We start from the raw sequence: 26014 nt of genomic DNA, 5'->3' as shown, positions 1-26014 counted from the left end.
CACACACACACACACACACACACACACACACACACACACACACACACACACACACACACACACACACACACTCACTCTCACTCACTCACCCCCCCACCCCACACACACACACACCCTCCCTCCCCCCAACACCCGACCACACACACCCAAAGACAAAAACAAACACAAAAAGGAAAGTGTCATAGAAAAAGCTACACAATACTGCATAAAGAAACAAAATGAACACAGATAAGCAAAGGTCAAATTATTGTTGAGCTATTTATATAGCAACATATTTTTTATAGTTTTTTTAAATGACTGAGGAGAAAGTTCAACCAGGAGGGGAGGGAGTGAATTCCATATCTTGGAACCTCTATATGTTATCTTAAATTGAGACAAAGTGGTACGCGATTGAGGGGGCCGCAGCTAGGGTGCTCTTTGGGTTGGGTAATTGTGAAATTGATTATTACGGGTAAAGAAATTGTGAAAAAGAGGGAAGTATTTTGTTTAAAGAACCGTATACAAATTGAGCAACTTGGAGATGGTTAATCTGGTAAATAATCTGATTTCCGATCACGTGATCGGATCGGGACATCCCTAGAGGAGAGTTTACTCCTTTAAAGCCCACGAACTGTGTTCTATGTTCTAAATATCTGGTGAACCACAACAACGCAACAACAACAGCAAATATGGTGATCTACAGTGTCAAAGGCTTTTGACAAATCTAGAAAAATTCCTATGGTGTATTTATTCTTATTATATAATTTGCTCTGTGTAATCCATTGATAAGATGTGTAATAGCCATGTACAGTATGTAGATCGGGATTTCCTGAAACCATATTGATGTTTATATAATATTTCATTCTTGTCAAGATAGCACAGTAATCTATTGTATGATAACTTTTCAAGAATCTTAGAGATGGAGGGTCAAATGGAAATGGGTCTGTAGTTAGTAAATATTGCAGGGTCATCAGCTTTGTAAATGGGGATAATTTTGCCCCTTTTCAATTCATGTGGCACAATTCCTTTACTAAAAGAGAGGTTAAATATATGTGTCAGTGGTTTGACAATAGCATCAGAAACCACTTTAAGGAGTTCTGCGCTAATATTGCCATAACCTGGAGCTGATTGGCTGTGTCCCCGTGTGTCCTGATTCTGATTGGCTGTGTCCCTGTGTGTCCTGAAGCTGATTGGCTGTGTCCCATGTGTGTCCTGAATCTGATCTGTTACATACTCCCCCTCGGTCACATCATCCGCAAATTCAACCTGGACTTCCACTGCTACGCCGATGATACCCAGATCTACATCAGCACAAAATCCACTCAGAACCCACCCCTCACCCACATCGAAACCTGCATCTCCGCAATAAAAACCTGGCTGACCCACAACTTCCTCAAACTCAACAGTGACAAGACAGAACTTCTTCTCATTGGCACCAAATCTACACTCCGCAAAACCGGACCAAGTGTTGGCTCGGCGGCTTCAGGGACACATGACTAAATTGGTGCATAGCGACCAGACAGGATTTATAAAATCCAGGCTGGCCTCTGATAACATCAGGAGACTGCTACATATCTCAGATGGTGCCCAAAAATTGGGCTCTCCAGCCGCGGTCCTCTCATTAGACGCGATGAAGGCATTTGACCGTTTGGAATAGCCTTCTTTGTGGTCGGTTTTGGGAGCAATGGGCTTCGGCGCCACCTTTATCGATATGGTTAAGTTGATTTACAGCAATCCAACAGCCATGGTGCTGACCGGCAAGAACTGCTCCCCTCTCTTTTCCATCATGAGAGGTTCGGGACAGGGCTGCCCACTTTAGCCCCCTGCTGTTTGCGCTCTCTCTTGAGCCGCTGGCGCAGACAATCCGTCAATCACCAATGCTCTCCCCAATTTCTATCAATGGAACGCATCACCACATTTCGCTGTATGCAGACGAAGTGCTCATGTATGTACATAATGCTGTTCAATGTATCCCACAAATACTGTCTATTTTTGAACAATATGGCAATCTGTCGGGGTTCAAAATAAATTCCGGGTGATAAAACTTGTTTGCAAAGCGACCGGCATCTTTACGGAGCAAATGTGTTTCCTGAACCATGGCGACATCAACATTTTTCTTATGTAAAAATTGTAATACAGTGGTTCTTTTGTGCGGACTATTGAGACCCCTGGCATTGATTGAAATGAAGTTGAGATCAGTCATAAGTAGTCTAGAGTAGAAATATGGAACATATTCACCTCAGCAAGCAGGAATCTCACTCACCATTGACAACACAACCATCACCCCCTCCCCCCTGGCTCGCAACCTTGGCTTCATCCTGGACCCCACCCTCTCATTTGATCCCCATGTCAGCTCCATCATCAAGATCTCTTACTTCCATCTCCACAACATTGCAAAAATCAGACACTGCCTCTCCCCCCCTGCTGCTGAATCCCTCATCCATGCCTTCATATCCTCCCGTCTGGACTACTGCAACTCCCTCCTCACTGGCATCACCTCCCGCTCCCTCCATAGACTCCAGATGGTTCAGAACTCAGCCGCCCGCCTGCTCACAAACACCCGGTCCCGTGATCACATCATTCCTTTCCTCCATTCTCTCCACTGGCTCCCCATCAAAGAACGCATTAACTTCAAACCACTCCTCCTTACCTTCAAAGCACTCCATAGCCTGGCCCCCCCTTATCTGACTGACCTCCTTCTCCCCCATCGCCCTACCCGAACCATACCCATCCACTGTTCCCCTCACCATTCCACCATCCAAACTGAAAAGCTTTGGAGATCGAGCATTCTCGAGAGCTGCACCCCGACTCTGGAATTCCCTCCCACAGCCTATCCCGACTCAAAACCTACCTATTCTCCCAAGCTTACAACCTCCCCTACCCTTAACCACCTCTTCCTACCTCACCTCCTCCCCTTTTTCCACTTCCCTCTCTTCTGTCTGGCCCCTGTCCCTCCCACACTTTCCCTCCCTCCCCTCTGTTTCCATCTCTGATCGATGTGTTAATTGTTACTTGTATCTGTTGCCTGTTGTGATCTTGTTATATGTACTCATACTGTGTCAGCGTCTTTGTGTCATTGAAAAGCACTTTATAAATCAAATTAATTATTATTATTATTATTATTATTATTTGCTGTCCCTGTGTGTCCTGGAGCTGATTGGCTGTGCTCCTGTGTGTGTTGCAGGTGATGGACAGCTCCATGCCTCTGATTGGTGAGCACGTGGAGGAGGACAAGCAGCTGATCACTGAGCTGGTCATCAATAAGATGGCCAAGGTGCTGCTAGGAGTATGCACCCCGCAGCCTTCAGCCATCAAGGTACACTTTAATATCTGATGCATCCACCTAAGGTACTGAGGCTACTGCAATTACTAGTAATAAATGTTTATAAGGCCCGAAATTGTTTAGCACCTTCATATCTCTGTGACTGCTTATCTATGATCCAATCCAAACCGTTCCCTTAGGTCAGGGGTTCCCAAAAATGTTTAGCTTGTGAACCCATATATATATATATATATATGTATGTATGTATGTATGTATGTATGTATTGTAACGTTCTTAGTACTTCATGAGGCAGAGGCTTCTTGCTGGTACAGGCTCTTTATTCACAGTTATTCATATCCACAACTCTCCGCTGTTGTCATGCTCATAGATAGCAGCTTTCCCCTAGGCAGTGCGCGGAGACTGACGCGCATGCTCAGTCTCCCCCCGGAAGTGGTCCCACAGCATAGTGCTCCCCAACATAACACTCCCCCACACAGTTCCTATCTGTAGCGGAGACACTACCATTGCTCACCACTATGTGTGTACTGCTGATTCGCTACATACTCCCCGCCCAACAATAAGGTCAACGCCCACGTTGACACCACATCACACCTCCCCTGTACCAACACTCCCAGCATCTTTTTTTCCTTTTTAACAGTTCTTTGTTTTTTAACCACATTTTATGTTTCCATCTCAGGCTTTTCCCACGTCTCCTCCCCACAATATCTCATGCCATACACATCATTCACTTTCCATTATAACACTTCCAACCATCATCTCCTCCTTTTTTTTTTTTTTTTTTTTTTAGTACAACTCGAAGTTGCTCAAATGTCCTGGAGCCCTTGGCTCTCTCCGTGGCCGTGTTAGTCTCTGTGAATCTGCCGGTGGGCCTGACCCCACCTGCAGTGTCTCTGGTGCTTCAAGTCTCTGAGTGGGGCCCGCCCGGTCATGGCCGGACGCCCCTCTCTGTGGAAACAGATTCCTTCTTTCACTCTGTCTAAGTGAAACCGCTGGGCGGCCGAGATCTGGGGGAAGGGTGCACCCCCCCCGGTATGGGGCCAACCTGTCTCTGTGGAGTACCTTCTTGCCACCAAGTGGCATCTGCACTCGGTACACCACCTCCCCCATTCTCTCCATGACCCTGCATGGGCCTGTCCAGTGACAGTCCAGTTTAGGGCTACGCCCTTTTTTTCTCCGGGGTGTGTACACCCACACCAACTCCCCCCCCTGGAAATGGTTTCCCTTTGCCCTCACATCATAGTTCCTTTTTTGTTTCATGCCTGCTTTCTCTAGCTGGTCCCGAGCGAAGTTGTGAGCGGACTCTAATCGATCTTGTAGCCTCCTGGCGTACTCTCTCCCCGGGGGAGCGTCCAGTGCATCCGGTGGCTTGCCGAACGCCATTTCTGCTGGTGTCCGCAGTTCTCGACCTAACATGAGCAGGGCGGGTGTGCAGGAGGTGGACTCGTGTGTTGCGGATCTGTAGGCCATGAGGATGAGAGGCAGGTGCGTGTCCCAGTCTCTCTGGTGCTCCTCCGTGAGGATGGCCAACTGCTTTTTCAGTGTCCTATTGAATCTTTCTACTAGGCCATCGCTCTGGGGGTGCAATGCTGTGGTCCGTGTCTTTCTAATGTTCAGTTTCTCGCACATGGTGGCGAACACTCGTGACTCAAAGTTTCTTCCTTGGTCACTGTGTAGGGTCTCTGGTGCTCCGAACCTACTGAACATGCCTGTGACTAGTGCGTCGACCACCGTCCCCGCCTCCTGGTCGGGCAGCGCGTATGCCTCTGGCCATTTTGTAAAGTAGTCCATGGCTACTAGGACGTATCGATTTCCACTCTCTGAGCGTGGAAACGGCCCCATCACGTCTACCCCTACCCTCTCCATGGGGGCTCCTGCTGCTAGCTGTTGGAGCGGGGCGCGAGACTGGTCTAATGGCCCTTTGTACGCCGCGCAGAGGTCGCAGCGCCGACAGAAGTCCTGTACGTCTCTCCTCATCCTCCCCCAATAAAAGCCTTGTCTGATGCGACGGAGGGTTTTGCTTACCCCAAAGTGGCCCGCCCCTACTGTCCCATGGCAGCTCCTGCACACCTCATCTCTCAGTGTCGTTGGCACTACTTTTCGCCACTTGTTTTCTCCCGTTGCTGGCTCTTTCCAGCACTTCATCAGCACTCCACTGTTCAATCTCAGGGTGTCAAACCCTGCCCACAGCCCTTTGGTTGTGTCGGTGGCCCCCGCCACCTCCTCCCATTGCGGCTTCTGGCCCGCTTCTACCCACTGCAGCACTGGTGACAGCTCCCTGTCGTTTTCCTGGTGGCCCTTCCAATCTGCTGCTTCTGCCATCCGCAGTGTCTTGCACACTGGCCCATCTCCCGTGTGGTTAGGGCAGACTCTAGCGTCTTCTTGGAGCTCTCTCTCTCTCCCCTCTCTCTTCTCACAGTACACACACCCCCTTTCCGCGCAGGGTCGTCGTGACAGGGCATCTGCATTTACGTGGTGTCTCCCTGCTCTGTGCTCTATGGTGAAGTTATAGTCCGCCATTCTCTCTAACCAGCGGCACACCTGTCCCTCCGGCTCCCGGAAGGACCATAACCACTGCAGCGCTGAGTGGTCGGTCCATATGGTGAACTGAGGCTGTCCCAGGAGGTAGTATCTAAAGTGTCTCAGTGCTTCTACGACTGCTAGGAGCTCCCGGCGTGTGACGCAGTAGTTTCTTTCTGTCTTATCAAACGTCTTACTGAAGTACCCCACCACCTGCTCCCCCTCCGGCCCTGCCTGGGACAGCACGGCCCCCATACCCCCATTGCTGGCATCAGTGTCTAGTAGGAACGGCAGTGCGGGGTCTGGTGCTCTAAGCACGGGGGTCTCGGTCAGCGCTTTCTTGAGGGTTTCGAACGCTAGGTGGCATTTTGCTGTCCAGTTGAAGTCTGTGTTCTTTTCTTTAAGCCGGAACAGTGGCTCTGCGATGTCAGAAAATCCTTTTACAAACTTTCTGTAGTAGGATGCTAACCCTACGAAGCTCTCGAGTTCACTTTTGTCTCTGGGGGTGGGCCATTCTGAGACTGCCCGTGTTTTTTCCTCTAGAGTGCGGATGCCCCCCTCGCCGATGCCATGTCCCAAGAACTCTACCCTCTTCTTCAGGAAGTGGCACTTATCTGGGTGTAGCTTTAGACCCGCCGCTGCTATTTTCTGTAGGACCTTTCGTAATGCTCCCACCGCTGCCTGAAACGAGCCCCCGTGTGTCAAGATGTCATCTAAGTATACGACGCATTCTGTTTGGGGAATGTCCCCCAGCAGTTTCTCCATTAACCGCTCGAACGTTGCGGGTGCGTTACACAGCCCGAAACTGAGTACTCGAAACTGCCACAGTCCTCTCTCGGTGCGGAAGGCGGTCTTTGGCTTGGCATCGTCGCAGAGGGGCACCTGCCAGTACCCACTGCGGAGGTCTAGGGAGGAGAACCAGGCTGACTCCCCCACTATGTCTAGTAGCTCCTCGATGACGGGCATCGGGTACGCGTCTTTTTTTGTCACTTTGTTCAACCCTCTATAGTCTACGCAAAATCGCATCTTTGCGCTATTTTTCTTTTTTACCAACACTACTCCCGATGCCCATGGGCTCTCTGACGGCTCGATGATCCCTGCCCTCAGCATGTTTTCTACAGCCTCGTTCGCTATATCTCTTCTTGCTGCTGGAACTCGACGGGGATATGATCTGATGGGCCGCGCCCCTTCAGTGTCTATTTGGTGTTCTACCAGGTGAGTGCAGCCTAGTTCATCGTCCGACATCGCGAAAATGTCTTTGTACTCTTCTAGTACTCTCCACAGTTCGTCGCTCTGTTGTGGTTCTAACCCCTCGCTCTGACGTTGGTGTAGTGTCCTGAGCATTTCTAACCTCTCTCTCTCTCCCTCTGCCTGTTGCATTGGCTGAGGGCAAGTGTTTGGAGGTGGGCTAGGGGCGTGGTTTTGGGGGGGGGCTTGGCCTGCTAGGTGGGGTTCATGCTCTACGGTGACGCGGTACACGGTGATGTTGTTAACGTTAGGCCGTTCCCTTGGAACGGTGGGCGGGTGGCTCATTTGGACTACTGTTCCTTCTGCAAATGTCAATGTGCTTTTTCCTAGGTCTACTGTGCATTTGTTCATCGTTAAGTAGTCTTCCCCCAGGATGCAAGGCCCCGCCATTTCTACCACCCACACCGGAAAGTCCACTGTCTGTCCCCCCACTGTTATCATTACGTGTCCCCTCCCCCTCATTGGCATTAACTCACCGGACACTGTTCTTAGCAGCTGTGCTGCTGGCTGCTCCAGGCGCATCCCCTCGGGCATCATGTTGACGTTCACCAGCGTCGCCGTACACCCCGTGTCCACCAGGGCGGCGCAGTATCTCCCCTGTAGGTAGGCTGGAACATGGCAGCCGTTCATCGCGCGCGGCCCGCTCTGCATGTTGACAGCTCCGGCGATGTCGTCTACTTCGGGGCACGGCGGAGCCCCACCTCTCTGTTGCTGTCGGTGGGCTCCCTCCTGCGACGCTGTGGCTACGGGGACTGTGGCATCGTAGACCCGTCTCGCCCCATCTGGACGGGCCCCGTACCGTTTCCCTGGTTCCACGCTCTCCGGCGGCAGTCTGCTTCCCGATGACCGGGGCGTCCACATCCCCAGCAGATCATGCTCCCTCTAGCCCAGCTGTTGTTCCGCTGGGTGGGCTGTCGAGCGGGGTTGGGCTGCAGGGTCGCTCTGCGGAGCAGTTGTTCTTTGAGCTGTTGTACTGACTCGGACAGTTCTTTCACCATGTTGCCTTGTTCTGCCAAAGCCGTCTTCCACGCTGGCTCTTCTTGTATCGGGCTTTCCGCTGCCATTCTCACTACGGGGACAGCTCTCCCCTCTTCGCTGTTCATGGCCCAGCCCTCCACTGTCTCTCTTTCAAACGCCAGCTCTAGCGCTATTTCTAGTGTCTTTGGCCGTTGCAGCATTACTTGCTCTCGTAGTCCTCGCGGCGCGATAGCCTGGACGAAGTAGTTTCGGGCTAGCTCGTCCAGTGCTTCTGGCGGCAGCCGGCTGTATACACGCCGGCTGAGGATCTCAATGTCTGTGGCTAGCGCCCGCAGCGACTCCCCTGGTCGTCTACGCCTGTTACACAGTTCTGCGACCATAATGCCTTCTTCTTTGCATCGTCCGAAACGCCTCCTCAGGGCCGCCATCACAACGTCTAAGTCTTTGGTATCTGCCATTGCTGCTACACATGTTATAGCTTCACCCTCGAGTGACATTACCAGATGACTGGCTCTCTCTCCCCTCGACCAGCCATTCATTTCCGCTGCTACGTTGAACATTGTGCAATATGGCTCCCATTCGCCTTTACCGTTGAATTTTGGCGGGGTGATTTCCTTTCTTCCTCGCCGCCCGCCGTCCTTTGTCTCCTCGACCCGTGTCCCGTCTTTGTCTCCGGTTCTCCGGCTAGCTTCACCGGGCTGTGGCACAGCCTCCATGGCTACAGCGGTGTTGTCAACCCGCTCGATCTTCACTCTCACCGGCCTCGGCTCTTCCGCTCTCTCCGCCGCCTCGTTAGCCTGCCTGCTAGCCTCTTTGAGCCGCGGGGTAGCTTCCGTGGCTACGGGGATATCGCCGTTTAGTTCGGATTTTATCATCACAAACCCCAGGCTTGCTGCTGCTATCCCCGCCTGGATCTCTGTGGTAGCGGCCGCGTCTACCCAGTCTTCTTCCTCCTCGGATGCTTGGTAGTCCGCCCCGGCTCTTTCTTTTCCCGCCTCCCGTTTGAGTCTTTGCTTCTCTTTCTTCAGGAACTTGTTAACCATCTTGCCGATTCTGGAGGTAATTCACCGTTTTAAACTTCTGACGCCAATGTAACGTTCTTAGTACTTCATGAGGCAGAGGCTTCTTGCTGGTACAGGCTCTTTATTCACAGTTATTCATATCCACAACTCTCCGCTGTTGTCATGCTCATAGATAGCAGCTTTCCCCTAGGCAGTGCGCGGAGACTGACGCGCATGCTCAGTCTCCCCCCGGAAGTGGTCCCACAGCATAGTGCTCCCCAACATAACACTCCCCCACACAGTTCCTATCTGTAGCGGAGACACTACCATTGCTCACCACTATGTGTGTACTGCTGATTCGCTACAGTATGTATGTATGTATGTATGTATACCTGAAATTGTAAAATGGTAATCCACGGAGCAGATAGTAAGTGAATACAATTTCATTCAAGTCTAGAGTGAGTCGCCTTAAAGTTAATATCCCAGTCTTCTTCTGTTTACCACGGTGGGTATTGTGCTGCGTATTTACCATGATTTACCATGTGTAGCCACATTGTGTGGAGGCTACACGGCATGTCATGTTTTGCAGTGATCAAGGCAAACTATGCTGTTTTTGAATGGAGAGAGACCTAACGTTAGGCTGGCTGACTGTGACAGAGGAGAGGACTGTAACCTAACGTTAGTCTGACTGACTGTGAGAGAGGAGAGGACTGTAACCTAACCAGTGGCGTGCCTGACCAAGTTGGTGCCCTAGGCAAGATTTTTGCTGGTGCCCCCCCCTCTCCCCCCCCCCCCCCCAAAGAAATATAATAAAAATTATATCGCAGCTAATTCCACCACTGCAGTGCAGGCTCAGAATTGCCCTTCCCAGTGGCGCTGGAAGTACTTTTAGGTAGGGGGTGCTGTAAGGAAGGGACTCTCGGTGGTGCCCGCGAGGGCAGCGGCGAAGAAAATTTGACGTTTTTTGGACTTTCATCCATATTTAGAAGAATATTTAATTTTAAATTAACATTAGGATTATACTGTTGTGATGTCATTATTCAGTATCTTCTCCTTTTCTCAATCACTTTCATGCAAGCACCTGCTCTCCCTTTAGTCGTTTTACACTACAACAGACAGCAACACAGGCATAAACACTGAACTTATTATTATTATTATGGAAAACCAGATTATGATGAAAATCAAACACTTTTGAAGAGAGAGCGTATGAAATAAGATTAGAGCTGGGAAGCACAAATTGTTTTTTAATGCATCTTGTTAGTGGTATAAACACAAGACAGCCAAATCCAACAATTTCGAAAATCCCATTTCTTGCCACCAGGGGGTGCTGCAGCACCCTTCCCCCACTCTGGGAAAAAGCTCAGAGCAGGTAGAAGGGGGCGCGGGCGCGCAGGGGGTGGGGTGGTATGGATTAGGGACCATGGTGAAAGTGCTGCAGCCCAGGCAGCCAGAAAGCCAGAATTAGAAAAATGATTTAACTATTATTTAAAGACTTAAGACGTTGTTCTGCTTATTTTTTGTCTACTATTGTAAAATAATAGTAGGCCTATAATTATCATGAAAAAGGGTTGGGGTTAAAAAAATAAAAAAAAATACTTTTTTTTTTACCCTCTCTGGCGCCCCTAACGGCTCAAGCGCCCCTAGCATTTGCCTAGTTCGCCTAATGGACGGCACGCCACTGAACCTAATGTTAGTCTGACTGTGAGAGAGGAGAGTGTCACTATAACCTAACATTAGTCTGACTGACTGTGACAGAGGAGAGGACTGTAACCTAACGTTAGTCTGACTAACTGTGACAGAGGAGAGGACTGTAGCCTAACGTTAGTCTGACTGACTGTGACAGAGGAGAGGACTGCAACCTTACCTAACGTTAGTCTGGCTGATGCTTCGGAGCTTTTGAGATTGTTCATCGCGTTGCCTTCCACCTCCATTGATTCCTCAAAATACGCTATAATCCTGCCTGTAGTTACGTTCGGCCATTTACACATATTATCTTCCCATGTGTCCACTGTCAACGGGTGTGGGATAGACACTCTTTCGTTAGACAGGAGACTCGGAGAATGATCCCAAGTTTGCATTTTTTCGGTGGTCGCTATGGCTACTACGCTAGTACGTTACGCTTCTTTGTATTCACAAACACCGGAAGAGAAATACATCTCGCGGCCGAGTCCGGAAGCAAACCGGAAGTGTCCAGGAAACGTGTCTATAGGCAGCCAGGTAAGGGGGGAGTGGACAATAGCTCCTCATTTACATTAACCACTCCCAAACCATTTCAGCTGTCAGTCTCTGTCAGATGGGTTGTGTGCACTACACAACCCAGTGACAAAAACAAAACAAAAAAGCTTCTCTTAACTCATTGAGTGCCAATGACGACAGTTGTCGTCAATTCGAATACTAACGTAGAGTGCCAAAGACGACGATTGTCGTCAATTGCCTTTTTTGACGGTGGGACGTGGATCAAAGCCTTATGTATGTCCTGTACAAATATTGTAGCTATTGAAGCTGTATAACCTATTTTACGGACTCATCAGGTGGCAACAGTGCTCTCCAGATTAGAGAAATGTCTGAAATATAGCCTGAAAAAGCCCCCTGATCAAAGAGAAAGCGCTCATGCTGCAGCCCAGAGCCATGTAGATTGCTCTGGCTGCAACTGACGGTGCCTGGCAACAGCAGTCAATCCGCGCACACAACTGAGCTCCTCTGCCTCTGTTTGTCTGCATATGTTTCTTCACACGATTAGCCGCCAGAAAGGCAGCACCCGACGCCGAAGTGCCAACCCTTCCCTGCATGCAGTCCGGCAGCGCGACAAGGAAATGCTCCTTGTCGCGCTGCCTGGGAGGCGGCGCACAAAAAGCACTCCGAAAATAGACGCTGGGTGCGTGAGGCTGTGTGTTACTAGTGTGGGGAGGAGTTTGTAGCTGAGGGGGGGAGAGGGGGGTGGGGCACCCAGGGCAGCACACAACTACACCACGTCACTACATCAGAAAATATTAGCTAGAGTCAGTGAATGTGCTTGAAATGCTGCATTTCACAAAAGGCTGAATATCTCAGCTTCTAGATAGAAATGCCTGTATTTGCTGTTTTTGACCTATCTAACTAAAGAACGGAAAATGGTATCAATAAACTTTTTTTTGCTGATGATACAATAGAGTCTCCTTGTTCTTTTTGCGTGTTCGGTGTTTACATAGTAATATCACACAATATTCTGTGGGCCTCGAGAAATCACTGAAAACGCTCTGAAACTCTGGCACTGGGAGCGTCCGTTCTCCAAAAGTGGCTGGCACTCAATGAGTTAAGTTAGGGGTTCTCAAAGTGGGGGTTCAGGCCCCAGGGGTCCTTGAGAGTATTGCAGGGGTCCCCAGCAAAAACGGGGGTAATTTATTTTCACTATAATTCCATCCATAAGTAACAGAATGATAGATGGTCATGGGTTTCATGCATTTCTGTAATAAAACATCTAAAAGCAAAGGTCTTATGACATGGGGGTCTATGGTCTAATTTTTGTCAGTTTAGGGTCCTTGATTTGAGTTGTAATTTGAGATGCAATTAATTAATACACAGGACAATATGTTACTATCCCTTGTGCCAAAACCCGAGGAAAAACACATTTAGAAGCCCAATCCAGAATAAAACAAGCTAACAGGCTAACAAACTAATAAACAAGACACAAATCACCAGTTACCAGCCAACAGCAGTATGAAACATGTCATTGGGGTTTTCAAGTGGGCACCTTCCTTCACCGATGTTTCGTTAAGTTAGGCCCACGACACCTCAAGAAGGCTTAACGGTGTAATCCAGCGTCCTGGAAACACCCCCCTCTATGCTACTACTGCACAAAGCCATTTTACCCTCACGATCTAATGCAACCTAGCATTAACCTAGCCTTAGCATTGAACCTTCTCCTAGAATTAGCCTAGCCGGTCGGTTCCATAGGACATTCTTAATAACTACACCACCAGTACCATACAGCCATACCCAATGACTAAGGCTGTGACTAGCTCCGCTGGCACCGTTAATGCGCACTCAGTGCCATCGGTTCCGTATGGTGTTCTTAAAAATACCACCAATACCATAAGGACCCTCATCGATGACTAAGGCTGTGACTAGCCACACTGGCACCGTGAACGCTAATGCTTTCCATCAACCTAGTATTAACCTAGTCTTAGCCTTTAGCCTAGCTATCCCAGGTCGGATCTATAGACAACAATAAAATCAATCAACTCCATACAAGGCCTAGCTTAGCGAGCACCCCCGTTAGCATGTTTCCTCCTTAACCACAGCCATTCACTTGCTCGTTCTGCTGCCTGAGACATGTTGCTAACCGCAAGCTTCAGGCTCTGTCCCCGAATGCACAACTCAGTTAGTAGGGCAATAACGGACTTTGCCACAAAACCACGGCAGCCCACAGCCACCGCACCCGAGCAAAAAGTGAATCCGTACAGACGGCTTTCAGCATTCGTCAGTGAATTCCTCCATGTTGTCCTGGGTTAAGCAGAGAGTTAGCTGCACCCCCGCTAAAGCAGTCAGCCCCATGTCACACAGAGACAACAGTCCCTGGGAGTGGGAGGCAACAAAGGATCTCGTGGGTCCTCCGATGTAAACAAAAGCCGAATAGTTAATCGAAACTCTGTATGCAAATACAAGAGTGAGCCTTTGTTCAGCTCGTTTCCAGCACTAAAACAACTTGATTTTTATTTAACACGATTCATGTATTTAAAGGGATAGATTGGTTTGCTTGAAGTGGGGTCCTATGAGCTCCTCCCATACAGTCACTGTACTATGTAAAGCCATCTGGACGCACTGTCTCTCAAAGCAGCAGCCCCAGAGAGCTGTCTCTGCAGGTTTGGGGGCCAGGAAATTAAATGTAACTTAAATGCCACCTAAAAGAACACCCCTAAACAAATGAATATCAGTGTACATGTATGCTCTATTTTGACAATTTTCAGCGCTTTACTTTACCGTCAAACAGCCCTCTCATTTGACATTACCTTTTCTCCCAACCCTAGAACTACTGTATTCCTCCGCAAAAATACGTGCACAGCCAATATATATAAAAAATATATACATTTATATATATATATAAATAGTCGATGTGAATGAGCAAGCGAGCAAACATCAGATAGTCTCAGTTTTTCCAAATTAAGCTCAAACCTGCTCCGTGTGTCAGTGAACAGGCTGAGCGACGTGTTTCAAACCTGCTCCGTGTGTCAGTGAACAGGCTGAGCGACCTGTTTCAAACCTGCTCCGTGTGTCAGTGAACAGGCTGAGCGACCTGTTTCAAACCTGCTCCGTGTGTCAGTGAACAGGCTGAGCGACCTGTTTCAAACCTGCTCCGTGTGTCAGTGAACAGGCTGAGCGACGTGTTTCAAACCTGCTCCGTGTGTCAGTGAACAGGCTGAGCGACCTGTTTCAAACCTGCTCCATGTGTCAGTGAACAGGCTGAGCGACGTGTTTCAAACCTGCTCCGTGTGTCAGTGAACAGGCTGAGCGACCTGTTTCAAACCTGCTCCGTGTGTCAGTGAACAGGCTGAGCGACCTGTTTCAAACCTGCTCCGTGTGTCAGTGAACAGGCTGAGCGACGTGTTTCAAACCTGCTCCGTGTGTCAGTGAACAGGCTGAGCGACCTGTTTCAAACCTGCTCCGTGTGTCAGTGAACAGGCTGAGCGACCTGTTTCAAACCTGCTCCGTGTGTCAGTGAACAGGCTGAGCGACCTGTTTCAAACCTGCTCCGTGTGTCAGTGAACAGGCTGAGCGACGTGTTTCAAACCTGCTCCGTGTGTCAGTGAACAGGCTGAGCGACATGTTTCAAACCTGCTCCGTGTGTCAGTGAACAGGCTGACCCACGTGTTTCAAACCTGCTCCGTGTGTCAGTGAACAGGCTGAGCCACGTGTTTCAAACCTGCTCCGTGTGTCAGTGAACAGGCTGAGCAGCTCAAACCTGCTCCGTGTGTCAGTGAACAGGCTGAGCGACATGAAGCTCAAACCTGCTCCGTGTGTCAGTGAACAGGCTGAGCAGCTCAAACCTGCTCCGTGTGTCAGTGAGGCTGAGCGACGTGTTTCAAACCTGCTCTGTGTGTCAGTGAACAGGCTGAGCGACGTGTTTCTTGATTGAAACGCTCGCCGGCTCTATTTCTGCAAAGCTTTGCGTAGCACACCACCTTCAAAATAGAGCATTCTTTAACGCGAGGGTCATCCTGCTTGCCAGTATTGGACATCACTAGGTAGGATATCTGGACATATCGCCATGGAATGGAGAATTGCTTTCTATATCTCTGATACATCTCTACATTGAAAAATGTTATTAAAAGTCTGTCTCTCGACTCTCACATAAAACACGGGGGACCGTTGAGACGAGCGGGGGCCTATGGTCTGGGAAGCTAACTAGCAAGGTCGAGAGCTAAATAATATACGTCTGGCTTCAATGTTGAATGCGGCAGAAGTGGAGAGTCCCTGTCTGGCGGGCCGCTCACAAAATGGCTGACGCATCCAATCACAGACTGGGACTTCTCAGGTGCGACTGAGGTGTTCCACGTCACCTTCACGTCCCCTGGGTGGTTCGAAAGATTTTTTTTTTTTTATAACCATATATTTATTGGTTTTGCATGTAATTACTGTACATGTATTCTCATCATACATCTAACATACATCATTTATAACCCCCCCCACCAACCCTGAGGCAGTATAAAAAGAAAAAGTAAAAAGGACAATGCAAGAATTAAATAAAAGTAACACAAATATAATAAGTTAATAAGTTGAATCAACTGTAGGTACCATCACAATTATATATACATACCGCACATATAATTTACAATAGCCTATTTCACATTCAAGTCACCCTTCCAATGCCTCTTCAATGTCACCATTTTTAACAAATTCCAAAAACATTTCCCAAATGCCATAAAATTCTGTCATTTTCTTCCTAATCATATAAGTAAGTTTCTCCAGAGCTAGACTAGATGTTAGATTTTTCAACCACTGACCTAGAGAGGGGCACCCAACATTCTTCCAACACAAAGCAATTGAACGTCTGGCCTGTAATAAGCACAAATCAACCATTTTCCTTTCTCTATTATTTAAAGAGCAATTGACAGGGTAGATGCCTAATATACCGGTACACAATTTAGGACACCGTGGCAGTGGTGTGGAGGTAATCCTGGAGACATAAATTGTCACCGAGCTCCAAAATCGTTGAATCCCACTACACTCCCACAAGCAATGAAACAAAGTACCTTGATGATTACATTTATAACAAGTATCCGGAATATTCGAATCAAATTTACTTAGCTTTACTGGGGTGATGTAGGTTCTCATTATCCAATTATATTGTATCAATCTCAATCGAGTATTGATTGTTTGCATTTGTGCTTTTGAGCATATTAAACCCCATTTGGTTCGAAAGATTTACTTTTATTGAATAAAAGGTAAGAGCATTCAAGTCTGTGAGAGCTCTCGGTTTCACTCGTAAAACTTGGGTTGTTGCACAACCCTTACGTTTTATGCCTTTTACAGTATATCTAGGATTGCACTTTGCTGTTAACTTGCTCTAAACTTGTTGCATTATGATGTCATCCTTTGATATTCTGGTTTTTATATTTAGAATCCTTGTTTTATGCCTTTTCATATATTTTGTTTTTATTTGATCAATTTATCAATTTATTTAGTTATTATTATTAAACCTCCATGTTCTTTTTTCTTTCTCTCTTCCTCCCTGCCACAGACCACCCAGCCCAGACGAGGTAGGACCTTTCTCTTTGTTCCCATAACAGACTTCTGGCTGCCACAGTGCTAAAATAAAAACTGTGTGTGTGTGTGTGTGTGTGTGTGTGTGTGTGTGTGTGTGTGTGTGTGTGTGTGTGCGTGTGTTATGCGTGTGCGTGTGTTATGCATGTGTGTGTGTGTTGTGCGTGTGTGTTGTGCGTGTGTCTTGTATGCGTGTGTGTGTGTGTTGTGCGTGTGTGTGTGCGCATGTGCGTGTGTGTCTGTGTGTTGTGCATTTGTGTGTGCATGTGTTGTGCATGCCTGTGTCTGTGTTGCAGGTGGGCACCGTTCGGCGTCGGCCTCCCCCTCCCCCTCAGCCCACCCCTCTCCCCAGAGAGCACGCTCAGCCTCCACCTCGCCCAGCCAGGCCTTCCAGCCCGGGCCCCTCCCGGGCCCCGCCCACGGCCCCGGGGCCCCGAAACAGTCTCCACAGCTCAAGTCAGTACCACTCATAATATTACCACCGCCGAGGTGCCCTTGAGCAAGGCCCTTAACCCCAACCGCTCCAGTGTAGCTGCTCAGCGGCAGATCAGACTGTGGTTGTACCCTGTGAACAGGGCACTCCTGAGAAAGAGAGAGAGCATTGTCCTCAGTGAGACTCCACCTGTATAAATAAAGGTACAAACAAAAAAGCCTACTACCAACATGGTCTCACTGCAGTTGTTGTTGGCAGTCACGAAAATCTATTGAGCTGTGTACATGGACACATTTTGTTATATTTTTATTGTGACAGCACTTTTTTTCATGACAGCACTTTTTTCATGTAAATTGACCAGTCACGAAAAATCAAATGGACAAAACATGGCCATGTACACAAATCAAAACGACAGTTTTGTGCCAACACGAGCTTTTCTGAGACAGGTTTGATACTACATAATACAGTCATCACATCCTATACCACTGATTGTCAAAATTGTTGATATCAAGGACCCCTAATTAAGTCCACATTAGAGCCACAAACCCCCCCCCCCCCCCAATTTGATGAGATTGTCTCGCTCAGCCGCAAATTAGAGAATATTTTTATAGTCAGATTTGATTTTGTCCAGGACTCCATGACTGTCTATATTGTAGGTAGTGAGAGAAACTATGATCACAACAGTTGTTCTCTAGATCAGTTTGCTGGGAACCCCCTGGAACCCCCTTCAAGGACCCCTGGTGGACCCCACGTTGAGGACCACTATACATCATATGAATACTTCATTAACATAATTTACTACATCATGTACATAATATATTCCGTCCTATACTAGATCATATACATGACATACCAATTTACTGTATTTGTTGCTGTAGTTTTTACCGCTGTATTATTATTATTATTATTATTATTATTATTATTATTACTAGTGCAATATCATTTACCCCCCATGGGTACATGTACACTGTGTCCTAGGGACATTAGGGAGCAGTGATGTCATCAGTGATGTGACATATTGATGACATCATTAGTATAGGAAGCAATGGCTTCCCAAGCAGGGACATATCAAACTGTAGCTAGATGTCACCACTGATGATGTCACAATGTATATGATGATGTCATACCAATGAAGTCATAGAGACTGATGATGTCATCCATATGTGATATCATTGATGACATGACTGCTCCCTAATGATGTAGGCACCTGTCACCTGTATGTCAGGTGACTGCCGATGTCAGACATTGTGACATCATTGTGATGTCATCACTGATGCACACATACAGTACACACACACACAACACACACACACACACACTGCTGATGATGTAATAGACATTGTGACATCATTGTGATGTCATTAGTGATACACACACACACACACACACTGTCATCACTGATGATGTCATTACTGATGACATCATCAGTGACTGATGTCATCAGTGATGTCATAAATCCCACCGATGACATCATCAGTGATGTCATAACTGTCATAACTGGCCATGGACAGCTGTATGTTGCCAGCTCCAGGACAGGTTGATCCAGCATCCCTGAAGTATGCCATCAAGGAGCATCCAGGGCGAGGCCTAGAATCTTAAATGAGCGCAAACTTCCATTTTGAAATCCGAACCCCCCACCACTAAACCCCACCACTAAAACTAGACTAGACATTTCCACCTCTTGGTCACATGAAAAGGTTTAGCTAACGTTTCAGTTTAGCAGCTACAACAGTTAGCTTCAGGTTAGCTTGAGGTTTTGGAAAACCAAGCTAGATTATAGCTGCTGCGCAGCACTGAGTCGTGCCCGGGCAAGTCTCAAGGCTTTGAGCTATTATGACATCAAAATTGCTCGAGTGACATCAGTGATGACATCACAATTGCTTGAGTGACTGATGACATCACAAATACAGGCTAATTGCCCTAGGTAATTAAGGCAATTAGGCTATACATGGGGGCAGAATTCAACGTTTTGATGCACTGTGGGCTCAATTTTTTACCAATCGAAAATCTGTTTGATGCTTTTGTGTAGGACAGTCTAATGATGCAGATGCTGAAGTTTGGTGTCGTTTGAAGAAAAAATATGGGAGGAGTAGGGTTTAATTAGTTTTACAGTTTTTGCAGTTTTGCGGTCTTTAGACTTCATAATTGGCCATAGGTTGCATTGTACAAAAGTTTCTCCTCATTTGGGCCCACATTTCGGTGAAAGTTGCAAAGCTGTAGCATGTATGCCTGATTTTTTTATGAATTTTCAAAGTTTGAAACTTTAGACAGTCGCTGTAGTGCCGCTGTTAGGACTATTGGCGCCAAATTTGCGTCAAAGACGTTTGGCATGGGACTGGACCTTTGTGCAAAGTTTGGTTAGTTTTCATGCATGGGAAGTCGAACTTCCCGGGAGAAGAAGAATAATACAGGCAAATACAATAAGTGGCCCTGCCGCTTCGCTGGCCCGGCCACTAATAATGCTGCGCAGAGGTGGGAAGTTGGAAGTGGGAAAGGCCTCGCACTATTTCAACATTAAAGTCATGTCTCCTCCACCTAATCCTTTCCTGCTTATTTTTCTCACTTTATTTGCATTTTATGACATCGTGCTCATTTTCACGCAAAATGTTCTATTCCACTATGCTGAGTATTGGTATTGAATGACCTCGCCCTTCTGTTTTTTCTTACCGTACAGCAAATCCCAGTCACTGACCAACACCTTCACAGAGACGTTACGAGGAAACCCGATCGACGACGAGGCCAAAGCCGAGACCATCCGCAGCCTGCGCCAGTCTTTCGCCAGCCTCTTCTCCGACTGAACCCCCTGCTGACTCCGCCTCCTCCCGCTTACTCCGCCTCCACCAGCTGACCCCGCCTCCATCCACTGACTTTGCCTCCTCCCAGTGACTCCGCCTCCTCCTGCTGACTCCGCCTCATCCCGTCGACTCCACCTCCTCCCGCCCCTCCCGCTGACTACGCCTCCTCCTGCTGACCACGCCCCCTCCCACTGACTCGCCTCCTCCCACTGGCTCCGCCCCCTCATGTTGGTCCGGCTGCTCGACCCGCTCCACAGCCTCACCCTCCTCACAGCCACATAACAGCTCCCTGCTCCTCCTTATTTCTTCTCCCTCTTTGTGAAGTCCAACACCTGAAGAAATCTGCTGTTCCCAGATCAGCCATGATTTAACACTCGAAAGGCCACCCAGCGGCCAGTTGAAGGTGGTAAATATAATCTGAGCTGATTTCTTCATGTGATTTTGAATTTTTTTTAAATACTAGTTTGTAGAGAAGGTACTAGGTGTGGGAAGACAGCTGTATTTCCTCTAATAGTTTTATTTACCACAACTGCAGTGGGCACCAGGCATTTATTGGAAGCAGCCTTATCCTCCTGAGACCCGAAAGAAAACTACATTAGGTTTATTTATTTATGTATTTATGTATTTATTTATTAGCGGTATGTTTGTTTAGGGCTATTAGGGGTATTGCTATGTTTGTGTCTTTCTTTATTATTCTTTATTCTCATTTTCCTTCCGTAAAACCGTGTATATCTCAGAGACCCTAAAGCCCACAGTAACCAAATTTTCCTTTCCTTTTCCATCCATATCACTGGGCCAATGACAGATATGACAGATATTCAAGCCCCTTCGGGGGAAATTGAACCCCTGCTATTGCCGCTTGCGGCTATATTTTATTTATTTATTTATTTATTTATTTATTTATTTATTTATTTATTTATTTATTTATTTATTTATTTATTTATTTATTCGTCTGTCAATGCATTCATGTTTTATCGAACGTCCCCTGTTGAGGACATTGGCACTATCTTCATGTGAAAAGAGCTCCAGGAGGCGTCGTCCCTCAGGCGCTCGCTCCTCCTCCAAAAGGCTCCACCCCTTGGAGCATTGTTTGTGATCATTACCCTCTTAATTATCCTCAGCTGATGCCGCCTCATCGGAACTCTTGTATGCTGTGGAAAATTCAGTCACTCACACCTGCTCGGGTCCCATATAGCTATTTCAAATGTAGCTCCTGCCATCTTGTGGCACTTGTACGTTATTACAAACGACAGTAACATTATATAACAGGCACTAGGAGTTTACCAGTATCGACCATCTTTTCGTTTGTTTTTCTCTGGCCTGTATTTGCGTATTGACCACGCCCATGGCCATAACTGGAGTTTTTACCCACCTTTGAATTGACTACTGGCCACTATTCGAGGAAATACAGTCTTTCAATTCCAATGCTGTGATCACACTTCTTTTGTTCTGAACCAGACTTCAAAGTTCAAATTCAAACTGTCTATCACAAGCCGACCAGGGTTTGAAAACAAAAGTCACATGACTCACCACCAAGTAGCTTGATTATTGGTCAGTTTTAACCTTTCATCCTGCAGTTAGACAATCAAAACAAATCTGACTCAATATCTGTAACTTTATCAAACACAATCTTCGTCTGTGGTGTTCATACAATGCAGATTTCATTCAGATCAGCAGGCAGTTGGAGGCAGCTTGGCCTTTCTAGTGCTAACGTTCACAGTAGATAGGCTGGCAGTCAGTGGTTCCCAACCTTAGGGCCGCGAACCCCAGGGGTCGCCTGGAATTCAAATAAGTCCCCTGATTTTTTTTTTTATAAAAATAAAAATAAAATACACCACACAATTTAATACTATAGCGAAGATGATTAGGGTCACTTGCGATTTGTTTTTAAGTTTTGAGTTTAAAGTGATAATCTCTAACATTTTAGTTTTGTTCTCTTGGGTGACACCTATGGTGGTGGGTGGTAATTGCAGGTGAGATCCAAACAGTGTAATGTCACATAATGTCACTATATACTGCAAAGCCTTCATCCAAATGGACATAGCCTCAATCAACATTGTGAGTGACTCTTTTTTTAGATGAAAATCTTTTAGATTATAACTTTAAATCAGGATTCTGAGAATAAAGTCAGAATTCTGAGATTAAAGTCAGAATTCGAAGTTAGTGTCAGAATTTTGAGAAAAAAGTCAGAATTTTTAGATTAAAGTCAGAATTCTCAGATTAAAGTCAGAATTCTGCGGGGGAAAAGAAGCATAACATGCGACATCACTGATGTCACTGATGATATTATCGATGGTGTACCGGAATTTGAAATGTCTCGGGTCCCTATAGATTATTTTTGTGATGTCAAAATAGGGTCACAAGCCAAAAAAGGTTGGGAACCCCTAGACTCTAGCTCATAGGCTACTGCTCGGTAGGCTAAATAGTTACTATTTTTATTATTTTATTATTTTTACTTTTACTTTTACCTCTGTAGCACTTTGAGATTTGGTCAAAATGAAAAGTGCAATATAAATTCAATTTATTATTATTATTATTATTATTATTACTTTGCAATTTTCCATCCTACCTGTGGAATTTCATTTGTTCACATTTGATGTTGTCCTTTTTCTCCAACAATGTAACGTGTCAGCTTCTGCGGCGTTTGCAGAGATCTAAGGCAATATTATTATCTGAAAATATTGTGCCATTCCATTTGTATACTGGGAGCTGGGGATTTCACAGTTCAAAGGGCAGGAACCGCCCATGTGAAGTCACCTGCCCTGGGATTTTATCTGCCGAACTCGGGGAAGCCTCACCAGCCCCAACCTAAAAAAAATCCAAGATGGCAGCTTTGCCCTTCAACAGTATTGAAAGGTGTAACTTGTACTAAATACTGTTCATTAGCACTTCTGTCTTATTTGTGTCTCCGTAAATCAGTCATACGCACTACTGTCTAACTTATCTCTGTGGACATGTTGCTACAGTGTTTGTAAGCGCGAAATACCATGAAAAGCGATGTTATCAACGGTTATTGCTAACAATGGCTTGCCTAGCTAGAGCTAAGCCTGGCTGGTTTCCCGACTGTTTTAATGGAACGCCAACAACTCGAGTGAGACGTCACTCAACTGCGATATTCCTAGTTCCCAATGCAAATGGAATAGACTATTAACTCATGAGAAATGTAGCAAGTGCTTACGGTTCACCAGCGATTTAAGCAACTTGCCAGCCACGTTCCTCAGAGATCCTTGTGCTGTTGTAGACCCACATTGGCTTCAGTAGAAACTCCTTCATGAATCCTGCCTTGGCCGAACATTACCAAAGTTATTTTTAACGAAAAAAGAAAAGAAAAATACCCCCGTTTTGGGTCAAGATAGCTATCGCAAAAGGAAAACAACCTGTGAGCTTGCGATTTCACAAGGTGCAAATCCTGTAGGCTACTGGCTTACAGCCTCGTCTTCCATTAGCCGTCTTCCCCTCCAAAACGTGTTTTGAATTGGTTTTAATTGTCTGTGCTTTGTAAATAATAATTTATATGTATTATTATTATTGATATTGTTATTGTTATAGGTAATAATAATAATAATAATAATACTATTAATTAATAATAATAATACAATTAATTAATAATAATAATTTAATTGTCTGTTCTTTGTACATATGGACTTTTTTTTAAGCAATGGGGCATTTGTAGTATTACTACTGTTGTGTGTCTAAAGGCAAATATTTTGACACCTTTAAATTGCAAAGTTGTGGATCGTACCTTATTCTTTACACTCGACTTTAGACGGAGATCTTCCTGATTTTTGGTCAAACAGTGTGAATGCAAATCCCCTTCGTATATTGATCCTCTTGAATGTTGTACAGAAGAATCAATTTGATTTATTGTGACATAAGTTTGATGATCTCAACTGACCGCCGAGTTCAGGTTCCTACAGGAAGTCTAAAAATGTATACATAAAGCATTTGGTAGTTCTCTGGGTTTCTTGATAAGTTTGGGAATTGCTCACAAAGTCTGAACAATTATGGAAAAATATTGTTGAGCTGGCAGAAAATAATTCCACACAAAAAGTGTTCTTGGCATCTGAGATGTTGATTATGACGTGAAGACAATTCAAATTCCAGAATGGAGTGACGAGACACATTATTCCCTTAAAGCAGCTATACGGGGGAACGTTTTGCGTTGATTGTAGATGAATTGCCTGTGGACAAATGCGTTACTGTTTCCCGGAACAAAAACTGCACTTCCTGAACACTGAGGCTCCTCCCACTGTCTCCACCGGGCTGTCTGAACTGCATGCCCAGGCAAGGCAAGTTTATTTGTATAGCACATTTCATACACAGAGGCAATTGTGCTTTACATAATGGATAAAAAGAAAACAGCAGAGTTACAAGGTAAAAAGTCACAGTGCAAAATTACTAACATGTTTTTTTTTAAACTCTGAGTGAAGTCATGTCCAGCATAATTATATATTTTAGAATATGCATTATTGTTAGTGAATTCTGAAAGTGTGCTTTTACCGATTCGTCCTTCTGATGTGACCGGTCTCCATTTCTCCAAACTGCGACCGCGGAGGCTGCATTCTAATGTAGTAGACTGTCGGCAAGTACTGTAGCCTACGTCATATGGTACAACTCCACATCAAAAAATCAAAAAGTTCTATTACAGTAGCTGCTTTAAAGCAGCTACGAGCAACTTTTTCGATTGTTATTAAACAGTATAAATTTAATATCAATGCATCACATCTTACCTCTAATAGTCGACGAGACCAACGCAGAGTAGTCTCGCTTGAACCCCGAGTGAATCGGCCAGTGTAGTCTGTCTGTGGCCAGGGAAGATCAGGAAGTGAAATGAAACGGTTTGCAGCAGCCACTTCGGCCATAACCACAAAATAACTTCCAAAAAACCTGTTAGAATATAACGAGAGATGTTCGCGAGAGTCTGCGCGGCGTTCACATTGTTTATGCTGCGTTGCTAGGCAGCGCGAACGGGGTAGGCAGGCAGTTGCGTTTCACTTCCGGGTTTCACTTCCGCGTTTCACTTCCGGGTAGCCGGACCGGCGGTAAGGAGAGAGAGAGAGAGAGCCCCCTGTTGACGCGAGTTTAGACAGACACAGACTTAATAATCATCCAAGGGAGCAATCTCCGATACACACGGCTTTGGTCTCGTCGACTATTAGAGGTAAGATGTGATGCATTGATATTAAATTTATACTGTTTAATAACAATCGAAAAAGTTGCTCGTAGCTGCTTTAAGATTCATAAAAATCAGAGATGTGTCCAGCAAGGCTCTGTCCTGGCTTTGGAAAGAGTAGAGTCATACAAACAATGTTGGACGCCTGAGTGCTAATGAAATAAATACTTTTTTAACTCGGTGGGTTAGGGTTAGTTTATTGGACTTCATGACATTTTATTTAAATACTCATCCATTCCCTGAGAGCGCCACTGGAGATAATACCAAACACCCAAGCGCTTCACTTCTTTTTCATTTTTATTTTTAATGAGCAAAAAGAAAAAAGATATAGGTTCTGGAAAAGTTTGGAAGTGATACTGTGTAGGAGCCCTGTAAGTTACCAGGCCATCCTTTGTAACTCAAACAAATAATTCCTGTTAGGGATTGGAGCCATGTAATAATAATAATAATAATAATAATAATAATAATAATAATAATAATAATAATAATAATAATAATAGACCCCTATTTTACAGGAAAAATGATTAAAATGCATGACAATGTATACAGTTTACAGTGGTGTTTGAGTGCGTACAATTGTAAATCTTGCTATTATGATTAATAATAGTAGTATCGCAAAAAAAATGACTGCCCATATTTGCAATAATTACTTGAAAAATAAAATAAATAAAAATAAAATTACATTACATTTTATTTTTAAACTTGATATTGAACCTTCAGTAAATTGAGAAAAGCCATTATTTCCACCAAGCTTTATTCTGGACTTTGCTTTTCAGTGTCACTGGCAGTATGTGCAGGAATCAGCCTTGTTTGCTTGTGTTCAAAAAGAGCTGAACATGTAGCTTGAGAAAGTGGCAAAAGTAGTTT

At 45.9% G+C, this 26014-nt stretch overlaps 1 protein-coding gene across 1 annotated transcript in view; it reads left to right on the top strand.

The window, feature by feature from the left end:
* syn3 (synapsin III) overlaps positions 1–19977 on the top strand; it is a gene marked incomplete at both ends in the record, with an annotated part of 317937 nt that extends 297960 nt beyond the window's left edge. The window contains 4 exons of the mRNA XM_083657267.1: positions 3164–3295; positions 16724–16742; positions 17043–17202; positions 19854–19977. Coding sequence (XP_083513393.1) covers positions 3164–3295; positions 16724–16742; positions 17043–17202; positions 19854–19977 — 435 coding nt within the window. The remainder of the gene's footprint in view (positions 1–3163; positions 3296–16723; positions 16743–17042; positions 17203–19853) is intronic.
* Positions 19978–26014: the final 6037 nt, after the last annotated feature.

The sequence above is a fragment of the Poromitra crassiceps genome (assembly GCF_964638095.1).
Source record: "Poromitra crassiceps genome assembly, chromosome: 2".
NCBI classification, from domain to species: domain Eukaryota; kingdom Metazoa; phylum Chordata; class Actinopteri; order Beryciformes; family Melamphaidae; genus Poromitra; species Poromitra crassiceps.
Note: the sequence above shows the minus strand (reverse complement) of the source record. Positions and strands in the feature narration are given on the sequence as shown.